General features: G+C 52.3%; 1 protein-coding gene across 4 annotated transcripts in view; it reads right to left on the bottom strand.

Moving 5' to 3' along the window:
* Positions 1-2,980: 2,980 nt before the first annotated feature.
* Positions 2,981-20,141, bottom strand: part of CEP164 (centrosomal protein 164) — a 40,566-nt gene continuing 23,405 nt past the window's right edge. For 3 of the 4 annotated variants that reach the window (XM_075520988.1, XM_075520990.1, XM_075520987.1), the window contains 20 exons: positions 19,499-19,648; positions 17,288-17,506; positions 15,870-16,001; positions 14,966-15,182; positions 14,290-14,367; positions 13,900-14,031; positions 13,476-13,598; positions 12,762-12,905; positions 12,459-12,542; positions 11,506-11,574; positions 11,042-11,220; positions 10,375-10,501; positions 9,883-9,950; positions 9,493-9,700; positions 8,298-8,405; positions 7,044-7,158; positions 5,402-5,749; positions 4,824-4,890; positions 4,157-4,279; positions 2,981-3,213 (listed from right to left, as the gene is read on the bottom strand). In XM_075520988.1, the coding sequence (XP_075377103.1) occupies positions 3,114-3,213; positions 4,157-4,279; positions 4,824-4,890; positions 5,402-5,749; positions 7,044-7,158; positions 8,298-8,405; positions 9,493-9,700; positions 9,883-9,950; positions 10,375-10,501; positions 11,042-11,220; positions 11,506-11,574; positions 12,459-12,542; positions 12,762-12,905; positions 13,476-13,598; positions 13,900-14,031; positions 14,290-14,367; positions 14,966-15,182; positions 15,870-16,001; positions 17,288-17,506; positions 19,499-19,648 (2,791 nt within the window). In that variant the 3' untranslated portion in view covers positions 2,981-3,113. The remainder of the gene's footprint in view (positions 3,214-4,156; positions 4,280-4,823; positions 4,891-5,401; positions 5,750-7,043; positions 7,159-8,297; positions 8,406-9,492; positions 9,701-9,882; positions 9,951-10,374; positions 10,502-11,041; positions 11,221-11,505; positions 11,575-12,458; positions 12,543-12,761; positions 12,906-13,475; positions 13,599-13,899; positions 14,032-14,289; positions 14,368-14,965; positions 15,183-15,869; positions 16,002-17,287; positions 17,507-19,498; positions 19,649-20,141) is intronic. The other variant, XM_075520989.1, reaches the window with a different exon arrangement.

The raw sequence follows: 20,141 nt of genomic DNA, 5'->3' as shown, positions 1-20,141 counted from the left end.
AGCCTGGAAGGGCTGCTGGAGGTGGCGAGAAGGGGAAAGGAAGAAGCCATGGGAAGAGAACAGCACATCACCCATCCCGCCTGATTCCTGGCGAGCACTGTGCAGCGATCCCGCTGGCAGGACTCCAGCAAGCACACTGCTGCAGCAGCGGCGCCTAAAACACCACTTGGGGACAAATTCACGGCTGCTCCGAAATAAATGGAGAAATCAGTACCGACAGCCCATCTGCAGAGTTAGCCCATTTTAACACAGCCCAAGTTGCCGGAGAGCAGCTCTGGAGCAAAGCCCTGTTCCCCCGCCAGCGCAACACCCTTCTCCCCATTTCCCAGGGTGAACCCCCCCCGCTCCGGCAGCGACCCAGCATCTCTGCCCGTCCCACAGGCAGCCCCTCCCCGGGCGCCCAGCTGAGCCGGCCTTGGACCGCTCCTGCACGCAGCCCGGCCCCCAGCCTTGACATAAAGCTCCGGAGCGAGACAACCATTGTAACGGGACTGGATGACAGCTTTATGAAAAGGGCAGGAGAGGAGCCCATGAAAAGCTGTCCTGCTGGCTGAAAGCCCCGTGAAGAATTGCTTTTGTAGCTTTGTTTTTTAGCTTTCTATCTGCCCCTGCATTTGCTACCCTGGCCAGATACTTAATAGAATAAGGGTAATAAAGCCACAGTGAGCTGAAGTGGTCTTGGAAATTGCCAGAAACGACCTTGACAAGACAAAACATGAAACAGCCCGGAGACAAGCGAGGGGGAGATATGAAAGGTAAGTACAAGCTGGATATCTAGGGCTACAACAGAACATCTAAACAAAAAAACACCCAAAACCCCACAAAACCCAGAGCTACAATCATCACCATCATCCAAAACAAGCTCAGGTTGATTTAATTTGCGTACAAAACCAGATACAGCTGCTATCACAGGTTTTAACAGGAAAAAGGATCACGTTTCAAACCAAGTCATTGCTAAGAAAACAGGCGTTTCTCCGCACTACTAATACACGCTTCTCCGAACGCCCAGAGGGGACTGCGCACTGCGGCTTGGGGCGCAGCATCCAGCAGGCTGACAGCCTCCCCGTGCTAGGGAAAGCCAGAACCCTAGGGTCCCTTCTAAAATACCTGACTGGAAGGCCTGCCACGTCTCCCACCAATAGCCAGGAAACTAAAAGCAACGTCCCTACAGACAGGGACTGGGGCAATCCGACAGCAGACGGGAAACCTGCATTTCGATCCATCCCTTCCTGCAGCGGGACTCCTGGGGGCAGCTGCCGTTCCCTGCGGGCATCCCAGCATTCCCGTTCCGGCAGAGCCAGCAGAGCTAGCTAGGATTTCCGCAGCAAGGACACCAGCGAGATGTTCCCTACTGGCAGTGCCTGCAGGAGGACTCCCCTGCGCATCGTTAGCAGGCAGAAGGTGGGAGAACACGGGCCTGACCAGAGGATCAAGCTGTCCTAGGACAAAGGCTGGCCAAGTCATTAAGACAATTCTAAGAAAATCGGCAAAAAAACCCCATACAGACATTCTTAAGAGTTCTACAATGACGTTCATCAAAAATATATTCCTATTTGCATGTAAACATTCCCCTGCCACGCTCACAGTGTAAGCTGTTGTGGCGCTGTGCCAGCACACAACACCGGGAAGCAAAGCAGGAGGGGGTTCTGCTTTACCCTGCCGCACATCATCGGCCACACCGAGGAACACAACAGCACGAAAGGGTGCGGAGCGGCAGCTTTAGCACCCTCCCTGCATCAGCCGTCTCTAGAGAGAACGGCTTTGAAGACGATTTCTCACAGATGGGATCCCTTGAAACGCAGACTTCATCAGACAAAATGGCAAGTGGTTCAGCATTTTTTACAGCGTAAAATATTTAAAGTCAGCTTGGAGGAAATCCTGACAAAGACAACCGAATACCACATTTCCCACTCAGCAGTACGAAAACCTTGCCCGACTTCTCCCCGTTGGTTAGAGCAGCACCGTCTGCCCCCTCCCCGCTCCGTGCATCCCAGCGGGGTGGTGACGCGTTCTGGGTACAGCCTCTCCAGTGCAACCGCAGCCACCCGGTGAGCGACGCTGCCAGCCCCCGTCTCGCAGCCGAGGGCTGGGAGCTGTGCGTCCCAACGCCTCGGCCAGATTTCCAGCCACCCAGAGCCCGTTTCACCGTCTCGTGAGCCCTGCTCTCCCAGGAGCCCAGCAGAGCTGCGGCAGGGGCAGGCTGCAGGCCGGGCGCCGAGGGCTCGGGTCTGCCTCCCCTGCCCCGCCGTGTGGAAGGAGACCCCAGCTGCTGAGCCGAGCTCTGGCTCCCTCTCCCCAGGGCACGGAAGGACGCAGGTGGGGCCTCGTCTCAACATTCACACTAGGCTGCGTTCTTTAACGGCGCCGGCACCAGCGCACACCGCCCCGCGCTCTCTTGCCACCCCAGCTCCGCCTTGCCGTCGGCACATGTGTAACGCAGGAGAAGAGCTCCCGTAGCGCAGCTGTGCTGCACGGCTCTGGCTGGCACGGCAGAAAGAGGAAGCAGGGAGCGCTCTTCTAGATCGGCCATGAAAAGCCACTCCTGGTTTAGTTCCTGTTGCTCCCGCCCCAAAAGAGAGGAACGTTTCCCAAGAGTCAGAACCTGCCGTTCCCCGATTCTGACCCCAGAAACGGCTCTACGGCCATTTCGCTGTTCATCCTCCCCTGCTCGCGCACACGCCAGAGGCCAGATGAGTTGGCCCACCTGCAATTAAGCGTTTGCTGGGCAGTGTGGGCTCATTTCCCACACTTTTCCTCTAGCAGTCTCAGCTGGATTCACATCCTCCCCCTTGACCAGTTACTCAAAGTCCTCCGTGATTCACAGCTCTGGCTCCTGATCACTAGAATGCTAATGAGAGAACTGTTGATTTATTGAAGCCCTGATATTTCACCACTGGATTAAACAGTCTATAAAGTATATTTGGACACATTACAGGATTAGAAGAATCCACCTGGGAAGTTCACTTCCTCCTTCCTCCACTCTTGTTAAGAGACTTTATTTCAAGGGCACAGCACAAAGACGCAGCAGAGATGCCTGGGCGCCGCTGCCAACGTATGGTTAGGGAGACCGCACGGGTCCCGGCCACCGTCTCTCCAGAGCCAAGTCCCACCTTTTAGTAATGGTACACTTTAATTTGTCTGTTTTCATCCAGTCCTAGCTGAAGTAGGCTGGGGCTGCTGGCGGGGGGCTTCTGTGCACCTGAGAAGAGAGATCTGGCAGCTGGGTGAAGGAAAAGCCTGGCTTACAGGAGGGATTAGCACGCATGAGCACAGCCAGCAGACAGGACGGGTACTGAGGGGCAGGAGCCAGCCTCGCACACACATGCTGTATTTAGCCTGATGCATCCAAGTCAAATGGAATTAAAGGGGGATTAGGGAATTCAGAGGAGCACCGTGCTCAGGACAGCGTGTGCTATCGGAGGCCTGAGGGATTTGCTGCTAATATCAGCGTACGCGGCAGAGGAGGTACTGACGGCCCCAGCACAGTGCCGTTACAACACAAACCCGGACGCGTCCCCGCGAACCACGCCGAGAGGTCTCACTCACTTGATCCAACCGCGTGCTACGACGTGCCTCAAAAGCGAGCGGGAGGGAGAGCTCCGCCGGGGAGCCCCAGCCCTCCCTGCCCAGCCACGCGGCCGCCCCACGGGCCAGGCCCGCGCCTCTCCAGGCACCCTCGCCTCGCAGAGACGCTGCTCCCTCAGCCCGGGCTGCTCAGCAGGGACTGCCCACAGCAAAGTCACCCACGTGGCTGGGGCTGTTTCAATGGCACCAAAAGTAGGCCTCCAAGACTAGGCCCCTGCTGCCTCCTCCATTCTGCACTCGTCGGTTAATTTTTTTGAATTCTCACATTACCAGCTCCAACTGCTGTGTACCACAGCAGAGCAGCGGCACTGAAGAGCGTTACAGCGCAGCTGGGAAGAGGGAAGAGACTTCCTCGGTCAAGTACAGCTCAAAGAGCAGCAAACGGGTCGCTCGTGCTCTAACTGCTAAGCGTCGTATTCCTTTGCAGAACCGGACACTAAAATAGAGGCTAAGGCTTTGCAATTGCTGTTCAATGCCTTAGTGCTCCTGAGTCACTCACCTCCTGCTGTCTCCTCCTACCCGCTGCAGGAAGCGGGAGTGCAATTAAAGACCAGACCCAGGCAAAGGATACACTTCCGAATCCCTCTTGAAGTCTTCTAGCCATTTCTTGTTGGTCTCAATCATTCCTTGAATACTCATCTTGTCTGACCCACGGCTCTGGAACTGGGAGTGCTGGAACAGCCGTATTTGCTCACTGTTGCATGAGAGAAAGAGGCGGCGCAAGTGGGAAAGAGGTCTAGGCAGAAACAATCCCAGAAATGACAAAGAAAATGACGGGCTGCTACAGAAAGAGCCACGCTTAACAAAAAGTGGCCTCCCCTTGGCTCCAAGTCCTCTGCCCAACCACACCATAGAGAAGCTGCAGCAGCCCCCCGCTAGCAGGCTGCTGTCCTCCTTTTCCTCTGTACAGCATCAGAAGGGTTTGGCGGCAGCCTCCACTCCGTCCGCCCCGGCAGCATCGCCTGGCACGGCAGAGCCGGCGTGGCCCAGTGCCGGCACCCTTGGACCCTGGTCCTGGAGCGAGGGTTATCAGCACAGCTACGATGGCAGCTTGACTGTAGAGGCTACAAGACAGTGCCAAGCATGCGGCAGTGAATAACTACTGTATCTACCTTGTCTACTTAATGTGAAGCTTATGATTTTGTTATCTACTCCTTATATGAAAAGCGACCTATAAATCACTCCAGAGAAATAAAAGCAGCGCAATGAAACAACAACTCAAGGAAAAAGACCCTTACTCTGCAGGTACGTATCCCAGCTTGTTGTCCAGAGGCTTGGAACTTCCACTGAGCGCTGGGAACCCACCTGGAAGACATACATTAAATACAGGCCCCCAAAAAAGCAATAGTCTTTAGGTCTGCTTGTGCTTTCTTGCACTACGTGGTGCTTTCTTGCACTACGTGGTATGGGTGTGTTTGCTTTCTTGTACTGTGGACACGCTGTCCTCACAAGCTGAGCCTCTTGCCGAGGACATAGCGGCGTTAAGGAGACCGAGATGGTGAACCCGATCTGCAATTCGCAGGAGGCTTCCAGGGAAGCTGGGCTGTCTCCTCTTTTGCTCCCTTCTTCAGTAAGAACTGCTTTCTTGAGTGTATATTAAGAGGCTGAACCACTCAGAAGCAGGATGACAAGATCAGCCATATGCTGCACTTCCTGGAAGGAGGTTTGCGTCCCTTATCTCATTAGCACCCTTCCTGCCAGCAGCACCAGTGGATCTGGCCTTACCGGCACCGGAAGGGTGAGCCGGTCAGAACCTGCAGGGCTGTGAAATCCAAAGTCGTAGGCAAGCAAGCAGAGGGATTAACAGGAGCCTTACCTGGGAAATACTTGTGCCATTTCTCTGCCAGGATGCTGTCCACTGACTGTCCAGCTGCGAAAGAGCTACTAGAGCTCAGCCCAGTGCTCCAGGCCCACTGGTCTACCAGAGACACCCCGGCGGGGGGCACCGAGGAGACACCTGCCTGAAGTCCTGCCAAGGAGGCATAGGTAGAAAGAGGGACGCCGTCGCAGGGCGTCGAGGTGAAGAGCGGAGACTGGCGATGGTTCAGAGAGCCCAAGACGCCGAGGACCCCATTCAGCTCGCTAGTGATATGCCGCAGAGAGTCTGTCAAGTACTGGATCTTGTCCAGCTGGGGGGCAGGCCGTAAATCGCTTCTCACATCAACTGGCAGAAGAGAGGGGAAAAAAGGGATCACTGGGAAGGGCCAGGGGGACACTGCCTCCCTGGCAGGAGGCTCGCTTTCCACCGTGCGTTGCACTCCCGGCTGAGTTTGATCACTGTGTGCTAAGAGGGATACAGAGGCAAGAACCTGGCTCTGCAGCCAACAGAGCAGGTACAGACTGACGACGAGGATTTGTGCCTTGGGGGCTGCTTGGGCACAAAATGGAGGAGAAACAAGATAGCAAGGACAAGATCCTCCAACGCTGCAAGAACGGGGCCTGCAGGACAAGCCTGGACAGGCGTTAGTGCGCGTGTTTCACCTCCGTGCTCCGTCCCTCGGAGCTCTACTGTGCCCTGTACCATGCAGCCATCAACATAACGGCGATTCCCTTGCCAACGGCAAGCCCTTTCAAGAGCTGCACCCCCCATGCGGAAACCCCCGGCACTGCACCCCGCCTCTCAGACGAGACCCTGGCACAGGCGATCACGCTTTACTTCAATGGCCTCACCGCCCACAAACTGAGCGGGAGGCAGGATGGATTGGTTACGCTTCACGCGCCCGTAAAAGCGAAGCTCTCTAGGCCGCCAGCCAGGCCAGAGGTAGGACCAATAGGACTGTGCTGATACAAGGGCTCTCATCTTACGGCGAGAGAAAACCCTTAAGTTTCACGTGTGCCTGCAGATATTTTACTGCTCAGGGTCAGAGAGACCATCCCAGACTGGACAGATTGTCAGTCTGTTGCCACAGGGAAGTATTCCAAGTTTTCCTTAAGCTTCAGCCTTGCCAGCCTTTCTGCAAGCAACACAACCCTCCTGCCTCCCTGGCTGTTTGTGGGGAGCCCTTCTTCCCACCTGCACCACTCCAGTTACAGGCAACTGAAGGCAAGCAAAAAAGCACAAGCAGCAGACAGAGGGAACTGCAGCAGCCTCTCCTGCCAGCGGCGTGAGGAAGAGGAAGCCCCGACACCTGCAGCAGAGCAATACAGCTCTGCAACAGCAGAGGGAAGAGCTGAAGCCAGATTTTATAATCCACTCCAAAAACAAAGGTAGAGATTTAAAAGGCACGTTCACACACGGATTCTGTCCCTCTCATCTGCCACTACGGGCAGGAAATAAGTTTTTCAAATAAAGTGTTATATACAGAGCAGTCCCAGTCACGGAGAGCAGACTGCCTTAGATGCTAATGAGCACAAGGGAGAACAACAGAAGGTACAACAGAGAGGCGGGAGGGAGAGCCATAACTAGGTCTAAAGCATTATACACTGGGCACAGCGTACCAAGCCAGGCAGGCACTTACATTTAGGCTGACGTAGATTTACGCTGGATGTGCTGTTTGTGTCCTCAGAGTTGCTGAGATCAAAAGTCACCATCTTCTTGCACGCAGCACTCTTCAGCGTATCTTCATCTGAAAGCTGGTCAAAAGAAGGAAAACAATGCCAATAAAACCTGCTGCTCTGTCCCCGAAACATAAATGCCACTGGAATACTGCCTACGGCTAGTCTACACAGGCTGGGCTGCACAGACAGGCACAGGCCAAGCGAAGGCGGACTCGTCTTCAGTCCCTGACAGCAAAACCTGAAAGCCAAGAGACTGCTTGGTCTCTGGAACAAGGATGTGCATGCACTAGAGGCCAAACCTAACAGCCACGTGAATGGGCCCTTCTAGGCAGAAGTCAAAGTGGTTTGTGCTTTAAATAAGTCTCAAAAGTCTTGCATGGGCTGGGTTCCGTCTTTGCACCAGGGACAAGTGCTTGACCATTAAGGGTCTCGTGCTCTTGCATCTGCTGCTGCCCTGCCTAAGGCCACATGGTCCCAGGCAGAGCTGAACAGATTCCAAGGCTTGCCTTGGTCAGGAAAGCAGACTTGATCCTAGCTCACACGAGGTGACCTGCCCTTGTTTTCTCTAGGCTCAAATCATGCAGGTTTTTCAGGCTGCTTTCTGTATCCGCTAACAGCCACACGCTTAACAACCAGTCCCGATGTCATCGGTATTTTCTGATGAATGGCCCAGTGTTTGCCATCCTGACCAAGATAACAGACAGTTATTAAGACACCTAACCTTTCTGATGTGAGGTTTCAGTTTCTATCGTAGGATACTTCAGCATATCGGTATTAACAGTGATTCATTTCTGACCTAACAAACTTCTCACAAGCCAACGCGCTCAGCAGGTTTTCTCCACCGCAGTCCATCCCTGCCGCCAGCAGCCCTGCCTGGCAAGCTGCCACGGTGGAAGAAAGCCTCCTCCATCCCAAACCCCAGCCCACATTCGTCCTGTTGGCTGCAGACCTAGTGAATCACGGGGGTCAAACTTCAATTAAGCTTGTCATTCTCTCCAACTTTGCGACTAGCCTTCTCTCTCCCACCGTTCTGACAGACACACCATTCTGCTCTCAGAGAATGTGTTCCTAAAATCCTGTGGCCACCAGCTAAACAGCCCTCACAGGGACCAAAAGCCCTGCAGAGCCTCCAGCCTCGGGGAGGAGGCCAGGAGCTCTGGGCAGGGTGGGAGGGCAGCTGGGCAGGCCCAAGCAACAGTGATGCTGGTGGTTACCTCCTCCAGCAGTGAGGACTCCAGCTGGCTTAGTTTTTCTTCTTTCTTCTTCAGCAGCACCTGTCCTTTCCGCATAGCCAACTTCATCTTGTCCAACTGCTTTGCTTCCTGCAGTGGATCCACAGCCAAGCCAAGGAGGAAAATTAAAGAAGAATGACAGGAAATAGTCTACGTTAGTGGTTATGGTGACTTTCATTACCTCACTTCTACTCAGCACAGGAAGTCATGCTGGGGTAAGACTGTTCCCAAGCCTTCAAGAGCATGGGAAGCAGAGCGTACAGAGGGCAGAGCACATGCCTCAAAGCAAGTTCACCCCAAGGAAAAGGAGGTTTCACTTCCAAACCCTGCATCCAACAGGGTCAACAGCTTTGGTTCTGCAAACACAAGTGCCTTCTATCATCCGTGAAGGAAACCATAATCTTCCCTGTCTTTGGTTGGCACATCAGCAGAGCCGGCGAGTCCTCGAGAGCCCTTTTCCAAGCAAGGGTGAAAAGACTGTAGAGCTACAACCATAAATTTGTACCTGCTGCTGGGACGGATACCTGTCACTTCCTTTGCCCTGAGGAAAAGGTGCGTTATGGGATTTGCATGACACGGGAATCCCTCTTTCCCTACCAAATGTTTTCTCTATTTCTAAGGTCCCAAGAGCTCCAACTAACAATCGAGCTCCTGGAATCTAGCAAGCTACTGAGCACCGGCTGCACTGCAGTGACTGCTTCTAGAGCCTTCCCAGTCCAAAGCACACACAAGGAAACAGAACTGAAACTGCTCTACCGTGCAATGCTCCATTAGCTGTGGGCTATGCATGCACACACGGGCACTCTCAGCCGCTCATCCGATGCACAGTAACATCGCTGTGATCCAAAGCCTAAGTTAGGTGCTCATTAAGCCCGTTCCTCAGACACTGCATTTGCACTGGATTCCTGAACAGCTCTCCACCTTCCTGAAGCAACCTACAGCCAGGCGGAGAGGGGAAGGACTCTAACCCTTGTGTTACGATGAGGAAGACACAAGTAGGGACGAACGCTGCATATCTAGCATAAAAAACATGCAAGATCTGATTTCCAGGAGGACTGAACGCCCACAGCTGCCTGTCACTGCACCTGCAGAGCCAGGAATCAATCCCAGGGCTGTGCATTCATTTGTGCAGCCACGACGCCCGACATCGGGCCACAGGCAGCGCTCAGTGGCTCACCTCTTCCAGGTTCTTGCGCACGCCCTCCAGGAGCTGGGAGCTGTCAGGATCCTGCACCACCTCCTGTGCTTTCTGCATATCTTGGTGCCACTGCTGCTTTGCAGCTTTCAGCGCCGTGTGCCTCTTCCTCATGGAGCGGGTCTGGCGCACCAGGAACTCCTTGGCATTCCTGATGGAGATCCCTTCTGCAGAGATGTAGCTCCTGACACTACACAAGAGAGACAGGCATGCTCCTGGCTTTGTGCTGGCTGTGCCATCCTGCAAGCCTCGTGCAGTACCCTCCCCAAAGACGGATTGTCAGTGCAATGCGCGTAAACCCAAGCAAAACCATTTGCTTGTAAAATCAAAGCAAAAACATTTTCCAGAAGCGGCTGGCACACGGATACTCACTGATCAAATTGGAAGTCGCTGTCCTCATGGCTTTGAGAGGGTGGGGAAGCAGGCTCTCTGGACAAGTGCTGGGGAGTTGAAACATTTCAAAAACTAAGAAATACGTAGGGGAAACAGGAGCCCAGGATCCCATAAGAATCCAATTAGGAGCACAAATTCGGAATGACATCACCACGGTACTGCCCAGATCCAAGACCGGCGCCAGGGATGTTCTTTACGTGACTTTTAGAAAGTAACGAAGACATTTCTATCCCTGACTCAAGCCCCGCTTTTGACTCCAAGGGCACTCAAGTATCCAACACTCCTTTCCCCCCAGTAATAATAGACAGAAATCAACAAATACTACTAGACATATTGATGTCCCCTGGCAAAGAAAAATGCGTCACTGCATCTCAAACGAGTTCACGCAGAAGGGGCAAAAGCCGGGATTTTCAAGGGAGTTAGAGCCTCAGACCTCACAAGGCAAACACCTTTACAGTCTGCTTTACTCACAGCGTGGATAGTTTCTCTCAGGTCTTCAACATGGAGCTCAGCTTTCCTTCTTGGAGACTCCACACTTTCTTCTGCCTCCAGTTCTTTCAAAGTCTCCTGTTTGCTCCTGACAGCTGTCTCCAGCTCACTGCCCCAAGAAAAGGCAACAGTGGCAGCGCTTGGTTAGACCAGTCATCTATCTGCAATGGTGTCCAAAGTGGCCTCCAGTTTCCAGGAGGAAAAGGGCCGCAGACGTGCAAGACACCACCAGTATCGGGTCTGTGGTGTGATGTCAAACGTAACCCCTGGCTGGGCAGGGAAACATTGCTTCACCCCCTCACCCAGAAGCTCAGCTATCTTAGCAAAATCTTTTCTTTGCATTTCAACGCCCCTCTCAAAGCATCTTATTAACCTCACAAGACAGATGTGGACAAGAGAAACAAATTAACCTGACAAGCAGAGGCAAAGGGAAAAATTTACACAGCGAGATATTAATAGAACTGGAAACAGACGCCAGGACCTCCATGTCCTCGACATGCAGTAAAGCCACCATGAGGATTCTGAAGGAATATGGCCCAACACACAAGAAGCTCAGAGGTAAGGGAGAGGCCCAGGTTAGGTTAGAGAGGTTTCTGTTAGGAGCATAGGGTAGATTTTTTGCATTAGGGGAAATTTCTCATACACAGACCTGATGCGTTTCTGCAGCCTCTGGCTTCGGGTCTGCAACAAGTCCACCTGGGCCTCCAGCTCAGCCTTCTGGTCCTGGAGCTCTTCAAGAGACCTACGCAGTTGCCGGATGGACTCAAGGAGGCTAGCATGCTCCCTCCTATGCTCCTCCAGGCGGAGTTGAGAAGCTAAAGCAGCTTCCTAGAAGAAAACAAAAAAATCACAGTGATTTCCCCAGAAGAAAACCAAAATGAAAGGCACACACCACATGCCAATCCTGGAAGAAGAGGACTCCCTCTTCTCTTTGGAAAACAGAGCTAACCAAACTCCCAGCAGGACGGCACTCCGAGCTGCGGCAGGGAGGGATTTTCAGACTCACAACGTAGAAGCAACAGTTTGCTTTTTTAAAGCCATAGTTCTAGTGTGCTCCCCTCACCCCCAAAAGAAAAGCAGCACAGCACCTCCCCAGAGCCAAAACATACATACATCTCTTTCTAGCTCAGTCCGTCTGTCTTCATCCAGCAGCTGCTGCCTTTTCTTTCTCAGAGACTCCTCCTATATACAGATGAGAAAGCAGGCGAGTGTCAGAGCAAGGAGACTGCAGACGCTGAGCAGCACTTGAAGTACAGAGGTCAGGCCTGAGTCTCAAGACCATTTCAAAACACCTGAGGATTGTTGTCAGGTTTGCTTTATTCTCCCCCGAAACACTCAAGATCCCCTGCCTTTATTTGACTTCAAGTGAGAAGCTGGGAATATTTGCATTCCTGTGGGAAGAACACCCCTTCCTGCTCAGCTGCGAGGGTATTCAAGGCACATGGCCATTTCCGCAGGATCTTGCTTTTGCGAAGCCTCTGGTTGCCTCCAGCATTTCTCCACCTTTTTACTTCCGCACTCCAGTGCTGCTTGGAAAGGAAGGGCTGACAGAAGCGAGGTTACCTACAGCCCTTGGCACAGGCCAGGACTTCGAGATCTGGCAGGCAAGAACATCAGCCAGTGATTTTTGCCAGCTCCACAAGAGCATTTGGAGCGCTTCCCTCTCCCACTCTGCTGCCCAAGATCCAGAAACACTCATTCCCTCTTCACGGCAGCAGGGAGAAGAGGAGGTAACTCAGGAAGGGACTGACTAAAATCCAAAGTTGTGCCGAGCAGTACCTGCTGCCTTGAAAGGCCTTTATGATCCCTCTGTCACTTACAGCCACTTACCGTCTCCCAAAGCACTGAGCAAACCCAGAGCGCTGACTTTCACTGCAAACATCAGCCCCGAGGCTGTACCGCTAGGAACGCTTAGCCCTGCTCCGACTTGTGACAGAAGCCTTACCTGGAACTTGGATGGCAGCGAAAGCCCTGGCTGAGTGCTTCTGAATAGTTCCCCACCAGGAAGCAGCCAGAGGAGCAGCACGGGCCAGGAAACCTCTGCGAGCCCAACAGGGCCGACTCACCTGGCTAAGGAGCTGCACCGATCTGGCTTTGACGTTCTTCGTGCGCATTTCAAGCTCGTTTTCCGAATCCTGGAGTTTTCTTTCCTGCACAGAGATGCTGAGTTAGAGAGAATGGCACAAGTTCCTCCCTCACCAGGCAGAGCTCTGCCACCAGGAGGAACAACAAAAACCGGGAAAACGTGGCCTGCCACTTGTGCCGCCCTGGGCTGTAGAGGGTGGCAGGCACACTGAGGTGTCACCATACCCAGGCCATTTCCAAGCAGCCAAGTCACAGCAAGCTGCTAGGGAAAGCGTTCTCCTCACCTTCTCCCTGTGCCTGTGCTGCAATGCAGTAAGCCGCTCATCCAGCTCTGCCTGCAGAGCTTTCACCTCCGCTTCATGAAGCTGTCGGAGGCGCACCATCTCACTGCGCAGGCCTTCAAACAGCTCTGCTCTTTGCTTTCTCTCCTGTTTGTTGCAAAACACAAACGAGAAAAGTGCCCGAGTGAAGCACAGGGTTCCCCAGCAAGCCAACATGAACAGACAGGACACACGCCCTCTGGAAAGCCAGCCCATCACACAGCAGCTCCTCAGCAAACACCAAATTCCGCAAGTTAAAACCCCTTGCTTACAGGGACAACGCTGTTAAGGGAATGGCTCAAGAAAAAAGAAACAACCCATGAAACTAAGGTTTTGTCACACACTGCTGGCTGTATAAGCAAAAATGGGAGGCAGAAGGCTTTCCAGAATGGGCATCTGCAAAAATGCGAACAACCTTCTCTCGTACAGAAGTCCACAAACGCATGTGGAAGTTGCCTGCACAGAGAGTATTTTGACAGCTTGTCCTTATAACCCCAGCCTCGATTCGTTTTACATCGTGGCAACAATGCCCAGCTCCCCTAGAAGAAAGGAGATTTCCAGTTCTAGGAGGGGCTGAGATCGGCCGCTCTGGCAAGCAGCAGTGCCAGCCTGGGTACAGCCCAACTGAGCGAGCCACTACAGTCACCTCCCAGATTCACTGCTCTCCCCCAGCAGTACCTCCTCCTCATACTGATGCTGAATCCGTGCTAGGACCTCCTGGTGCTCCTCTTTCATCCTCTCCATTTTCCTCTCATGCTCTTTTTCCACTTCCTGGCGTTTCTCCCTCATAAGCTCGCTGAGCTGCAGGGATAACACAGAAGGATATTTCCTTGAACTACAGCATTGCACTACGGTAGCCCTCCGAGAGATCGACCTCTCACATGAGCAGAAGGACTGAGCTTCAGAGTACCTTGCAAGAGGGAGCAGGCTGTGCCCTGGGTAGCACAAAGCAAGCACCCCGGCGAGGTGAGATGCTGCAGGGGTGTCCTTTCCCCTAAGGCACCGCTGTCACCTCTGGCCAAGGGACATGGCCTCTCTGAACTCACCGCCCATCCAAGGAGAGAGGGTGAAGAACCTTCAGCAAACCAAGATGAATACTTGCCTTGTGTTCGTATTCCGTTACTTGATACGCTTTTTGCTGCGCTTTCTGCTCTGCTCTCTGCAAGTCGTCACACAGCTGAGCCTCCTCGCTCCTCCGTGCCTCTGCTATCTGGGTTTGCAGGCTGGAAATGACCTGCCATGAAAGCCACCCACAGAGACTCGTCACCCTTCTGACAAGATCCATTTAGTGCCCTCCTACAGAGAGCAAGCACCATGGCCAAGATCAGTGGGTGCAGTCTCACCACCCCCTACTTGGAGCATGTCCAAATGCTGAGCCAGACCAGAACCACATTTAGGAAGCGGAAAAAAAAATAATGCCACCTTCCCTGGCCACCTTTGGTGGCAGTATGGGGGGAAAAACAATTTACGTTCTAAGGACACCATCTTTTACCTTACGATGCTTCTCTTCTGCTGCAGATTTCAGCTGCTGGACTTCAGCTGCAAGCTGTTTCTCTAGCTCTTCTACTGCCTACAGGAACATGAGCAAGACAGTCTGCTGGAAAGCCTCTATTTGCGGGGACACGCTGCGCAAGATGCGTTTGCAATTAACATCTATCCCTACGCATCAAAAAAGCACAGTGGTAAACCCCTTTCAAACTGGATTACGTACAAGGTGCCTTTACTCTCCATGTGCCTTCCCTCCCTCCTCAACAGATCTCAGTCACGCCGTGCTGGAAGGACTACAGACTGCCTCCATTCAACAACTCCCCGCCTCTCCGGAGGACTAAAGCGGCAGCCAAAGAGGTATTCTGAAGGTATTCTGATCTGATAAAATGCCTCGGTTTAGCTTGGCAGAGACACACAGCGATCCTTCTTTTCTTCACATGCAATGTGGCCATTTAGATAATTGTTATTTAATCACTGTTGTAATAAAAATTGGGGGAGTACTCCTCCCCACCTCAATCATGCCTCTAACAGCATGCCTAACATCTCTTCTTTATGTTTTAAGGCCATCATTATTAAAGTACATGCAGGTGTTATTTAATCTCAACACTTTAGCACTGCAGTGCAAGCCGGGTCAGCATGAACAGCATGCATCTGACCCTAGCTGGCAATAAACATCTCACCTTCCTCTTTTCCCCGTCTAATCTCTCCTTGAGCTCACTCAGGAACTGTTCCTTCTCTTGTTCCAGCCCGATCACCTCTTTCTGCTGAGCTTCCTCCATTTCCAGCTTCATTTTCTCCAAAACAAGCTGCTGCTTCCTCTCCAGGCTCTCCTTCTCCATTACCTGCAGGGATTCCCACTCTTCTCGGAGTTTCTGCAGTGCAACCTCTTGCTCTGCCCTGGTAGGTTTGCAACACGAACAGAGACAGAAGCCACTCAGAATTTGGTACTTTACCGCTGGGCTCCGTTTAGGAACCAGAGCTGACAGAAGACCCTGCTATAGGATAGGACACGCAAGCCAGAGGAAACCAAGAACCACAGCACACAGATTCACAAGTGTACAACTAAGGCCTTGGAAACAAACAGCGAAGCAGTCAGGTGGAGACATATCTGTCAACTAAGTAAAAAAGAAATAGCAAAATGTAAGTTTTTCCGGTGCCTGCCTTGTCTGCCTCTTCCAGTTGTTTCCACAGGCCTTAATAGCCAGTAGACCGAGACATCCACCCAAAGGAAGCTACGCTGCCGAGCACAGCTATCCTGGTAGATGCCGTTTCTTTCCTTTACGTGCCCCAGTGCTGCGCGTGGTCCAACACTACCGCGACACCTCTCAGGACACTTATGCACTATATGTCTATTTAGCAAAATTGGATCAGCCCTGAGGCGGCAGAGCCGTTACCATGAAGGTCCATCAGTTCTACCTTCTCCCGACACACGGCTCCCCAGCATCACAGTTAGGGCCTCGTCCTTACTGCCATGGCAGGGTACCAGCTATGGGAGGCTCAGGTGGTTGCTGGTGGCATGCACGATGCTTCCCTCCCCACCCAAGCAGAGTTTGTGTCCCCAGGGATGGCAGCAAAACTTTTCACCTTATCTTCTCCTTCTCTGCCTCCGTCTCTGAGGTGATTTTGGCTCGCAGCTTTGAGAGTCTCTCTGTTTCTTCCTTTCTGACACGCAACTCTTCCTCCTCAGAAATCTTTGCCAAATCTTCTTTTAGAGTCCTGAGAGATGAGCACCAGAAAACAAAAAAAGAGAAGAGGTTCAGGAGACTTTAATACCTTCAAATCACCTCCCCAAGGCCTATAGATCAGCTGCTGCTCCCACTAGCTGTGCCTGCCCGAGTGATGCATTTCCAGGGCTCCAGACCATTAATTCTCCTCCACACCTTCAGAGCCTGGCTGCTGGCACAGGAGACGCAGCCCCCGAGCATCAAACTTCCGTGGCACATTTTTAAAATGCACTATATCATCATAGGTGGCACTTGCGGGTTTTTTGGTTTGGTCCCCCCCCCCCCGGTAAATGAAATTAACTCCTATTAAATGAAAGCAGGCTCCCAGCCAAGGTACCTGGATGCGTTAGTACGTCTGTAAACTTCATATTTTCATCTGACACCCTTTTTACTACTGCTTTATTAGAGCATAGACATTTTTCCCTTCAGGTGCAATCTGTGTCTTCCTTTGCACCCAAGACAGCATTCCCATGACATTTCATGTCAAGATACTGTTTCTGGCTGGCTCAGTGTGCTAAGAACGTAAGTATGAAGGCCACCTGAAATAAAATACAAGCCTGAAGAGAAAAATCCCCCCAGGAAGAGGACACAGCTCCCAGAGCTGGTTCTGCTCCCTGGATTGCTATTAGATCCTCATGCACCGGCTGGGTTTGACACAGACATCCATGCCCTACTCCTTAAGGTCTTGTTTGGAAGTCCCTCTGTAAAACATACAGTGCCAGAGTTTCAGATAGCTCCTCTGGGGTAACCTCATCTCCTCTAATGCTCCAATTTCCAGTCCTGTTACTACCATTTAGCCCAGGATCTGAACATCTGCCAGGCGGTAAAGCTCCACGCACGGAACTGGAAACTTTTCCCAGGTTAACCATAAGAGACAGGTTCAGAGCTCCGAAAGCTGCACGTGTACCGAATCAGAGCTGGTCTTGCAGGACACGGGAAGATGCTCTCTCGTCTGTATTGGAGGGCGCTTTCCCGAGACTGCCTGTGCTCTCTACACATCTGCTTTAAGCATTTACAGCACTGACAGCAGACCACTATTCATTTCAAGACGTGCAGATCCTCACGTGCAGGATTGCCCGTGCCAGGCAGAGAGTCCCGTACTCCTCCTCCCTCCAAAAGCCTTGTTCTTGCCTCCTTTGCCCACAACTCTGCAAAGGAGCACCACTTTCAAGGTGGTGGCCTATAACAGCACAAGCCTGCGGCCACCGGCAATGAAAACGCAGCTCGGAAAGGCTCACAGGAGAAATAGCGGGGAGATGGAGTAAAAGAGGAAAGTACCTGAGGGATTCTTCTTTTTGCTGATGAAGCTTCTGAGCTTCCTCCTCCTCCTGCTGCCTCATCTCCTCCTGGAATTGCTGAATTTTCTCCTTCTTTGCTTGCAATAAATGCATTTTCTCTTGCTCGAGCTCCAGCTCCAGCTCCTTGGCTATTCCCTCCAGGGATTCTTCACTAGGCTGGTTCAAGGACTGCTCGTGTTTGATTTCCTTCTCAGGTTGCCTACCAAAAAGGGAAAGCTCCTTTGGCAAAAGGGTGACAAAAAACCGAGTAACACGAAAGGAACAGCAAGATCCCCCCAAACAGTATCAACTCCAAACCAAAAATCTCAAAGCCACCCACTCTAGAAGCTTCAGCCGACAAAGGGAAAGGACATGCAGAACCCCCGCTAGACTGCGGCCGCTGGCAGGCTGCTCTGGAGCCCTGGCTGCTCAGCTCCCGGAGGTGAGGAACAGCAGCGTACATGGGTGGAGGGCACAGAGGCAGAAGACAAGTTTGCTACAGGAAAGCACTCTTTACGAGGCCGTTGGGGAACACGCAGCACGTGCTCAAGGTTTTGAGTAGCACGTTATCTCGGGTAACAGCTTGGGGATGCCCCCACGCGCCACTGGTGGGCCCTCTCATTGACTCCCAGAGAAACTCCGACTGATAAGTTATTAACCCCAGCCCCAGCAGCACTCGGGTCCCGAATAACTCGTGTTTTGGCCCACTAGAGCTCCCCTTGCGAGGGCAACACAGTCTCACTTCATGAAGGACCTAGCAGCTCGGACACCCTGGCTAGGGCTGCCAGGCGCAAAAGCAGATGCCATCGGTACCTGTTTGCAGCCCGGGGATTGGCAGCGCGCTTCTGATGGACCAGGTATTTTTCTGCAATTGCAATCTAAAGTGTGCTGGGAGTTTGCCAGCTCTAGGCAACAGAAAGCCCTAAGCGCTCCAAAAATTCAAAACCAATCTGTTTCTAATTAAGTTTTTTCAGACAGAGAGCAGCAAAATTATAAGGTCTGAGAGAGGCTGAAGGGGAAGGAGGAGAAAATGAAGATTAGTCCAGGAAAAAAATGTTTATTCTTTGCTAGTGAAAGCTGGAGCAGCAAGGTCTCGTCATGCTCCGAGACTGCTAGCGCAAGGCAGAGGGACTTCTGTTTTACCAGGAATCAGGGAAATAACAGCCCCAGTAATATAGCCTTGAGTCAAAAGAGAAAAGGTCACTTCTGCAGCCATTCGCAAAAAGAGCAAGACAGAGGAAAGAGTAGCTGGGTTCTGGAAAAATCTTGCTTCACTCGCTCTCCCCCATAATGCTACATGCTCTGGGCCAACTGCAGAGATGCCTGCAGAAGGTGTCCTTTATCAGGCTGCTCTGCAAAGCAATTCAGCCACTTCTGCCTTGCTATCATGTTCTTCCTTTCGCCCCAGTTCTGGCTTAAAAAGAGATCCAGCCAACACACGTATTTACACAACTCAACACAGTTCCTAATAGAAAAAGGGAGATACTGTGCTGGTCTCCGCATCAAAGATTGCTTCTCCACCACTTTGTCCTGAGAGACACTGCCTATTTTTTCCAGTTGCATCTGCTGATCTGTCATTTGACACAGAAAGCAAAATCAGCACAACCGCTTCTATTGAGATCTTCTATCGCAGTGGAACTGCGGGTACATATCTGCAAAGACCATCAATTTAGTACAGCAATAGACCACTGGCTTTTGCAGGAAACCTGAGCTCTGCCATCCTGCGCTCTGACCTTATTATCTCAAAGCAACCAATGTTCCCAGTGACTGTAAAATGGGGTGATTTGTTGGGTTTTTGTTGTTCCCCCCCGATCTCCACGCCACTCACAGCACGTGAACTCGGGAGTCCGCGTGAAAGCGTTTGTCAAAGGAGGGTGAACGCTTACAGCCCTGTTAGCGACACTGGTAAGAAGGAGGCTTTTCCGAGTACAAAGCAAACAGCTCTTTCTCCCTACCACGGAGTCCTGTGCCTCAGACCCCAAGGGCCGAGCTGCTGTTCTCACCCTCCCCGGTACAGACTGTTCGCTTGGCACTCTTGCCAGCGAAACAGCTGCTTGGATTTGCATACAGAGCTCTTCGAGCTCTGCTGTGCCCACCAAACCGCATCTCCTAGTGCGCCGGCTTCACACGCCAACTTCAAACACCACAAAGGGGAACAAAAGGACAAAAGCTGTTATGCTTACAACACCGGGGACTTAACTGAAGCCCTTACGCTTTCTGCGGGGCAGCAAGCTCCTCCAGATCGATTAGGCTATCCAGCGATCCCTCCTCCGGCTCCTGGGCCACGGCCTCCTCCCGACCGGGATTTTCTAAAGCAAAACACTTCTCTTCGGATGTTTCACAAGCACTTTGATCCCTCTCACTTTGCAGCACAAAAAAGGTAACAGAAGACCAGATTAGCACAGATGAGATTCTAGCGGCTGCCGCAGGTAGACAAGACAGAGGGAAGACGCAGTGTGCAGCTGACGCAGATGGGCACCAAGCCATGCCTGCCAACGGGGCCCGTTTGTCCAACGTGGGGCTGCCACAGGCACAGCAAAGCTCCAAACCATTCCCACCACCTCGAGCCCTGCCAGGCTAACAGGCAGCTGAGGATTTCATGGGGGTCTGTCTCAAAACGCTGAATCCCTTCCCTGGATTATCCCCCTCTCTCTCCAAGTCTTCGAGAATTTCCCCAAGATAAGTCAGCCCTATTAGCAATACTCTCACTGTTGTCCAAATTACAGACGGAAATATTGGCAGGCATGTTTACATCTACAGTCCTACTTCATCTTGGAAGTACAGAGAAGAGAGACAAGGCAAGCACGAGCTAGCTTTACAGGCAGAGAGAAAGAGAGGATGCGCGGCTGGGAAGC

Source organism: Mycteria americana, chromosome 19, assembly GCF_035582795.1.
Source record: "Mycteria americana isolate JAX WOST 10 ecotype Jacksonville Zoo and Gardens chromosome 19, USCA_MyAme_1.0, whole genome shotgun sequence".
Classification (NCBI taxonomy): Eukaryota; Metazoa; Chordata; class Aves; order Ciconiiformes; family Ciconiidae; genus Mycteria; species Mycteria americana.
Note: the sequence above shows the minus strand (reverse complement) of the source record. Positions and strands in the feature narration are given on the sequence as shown.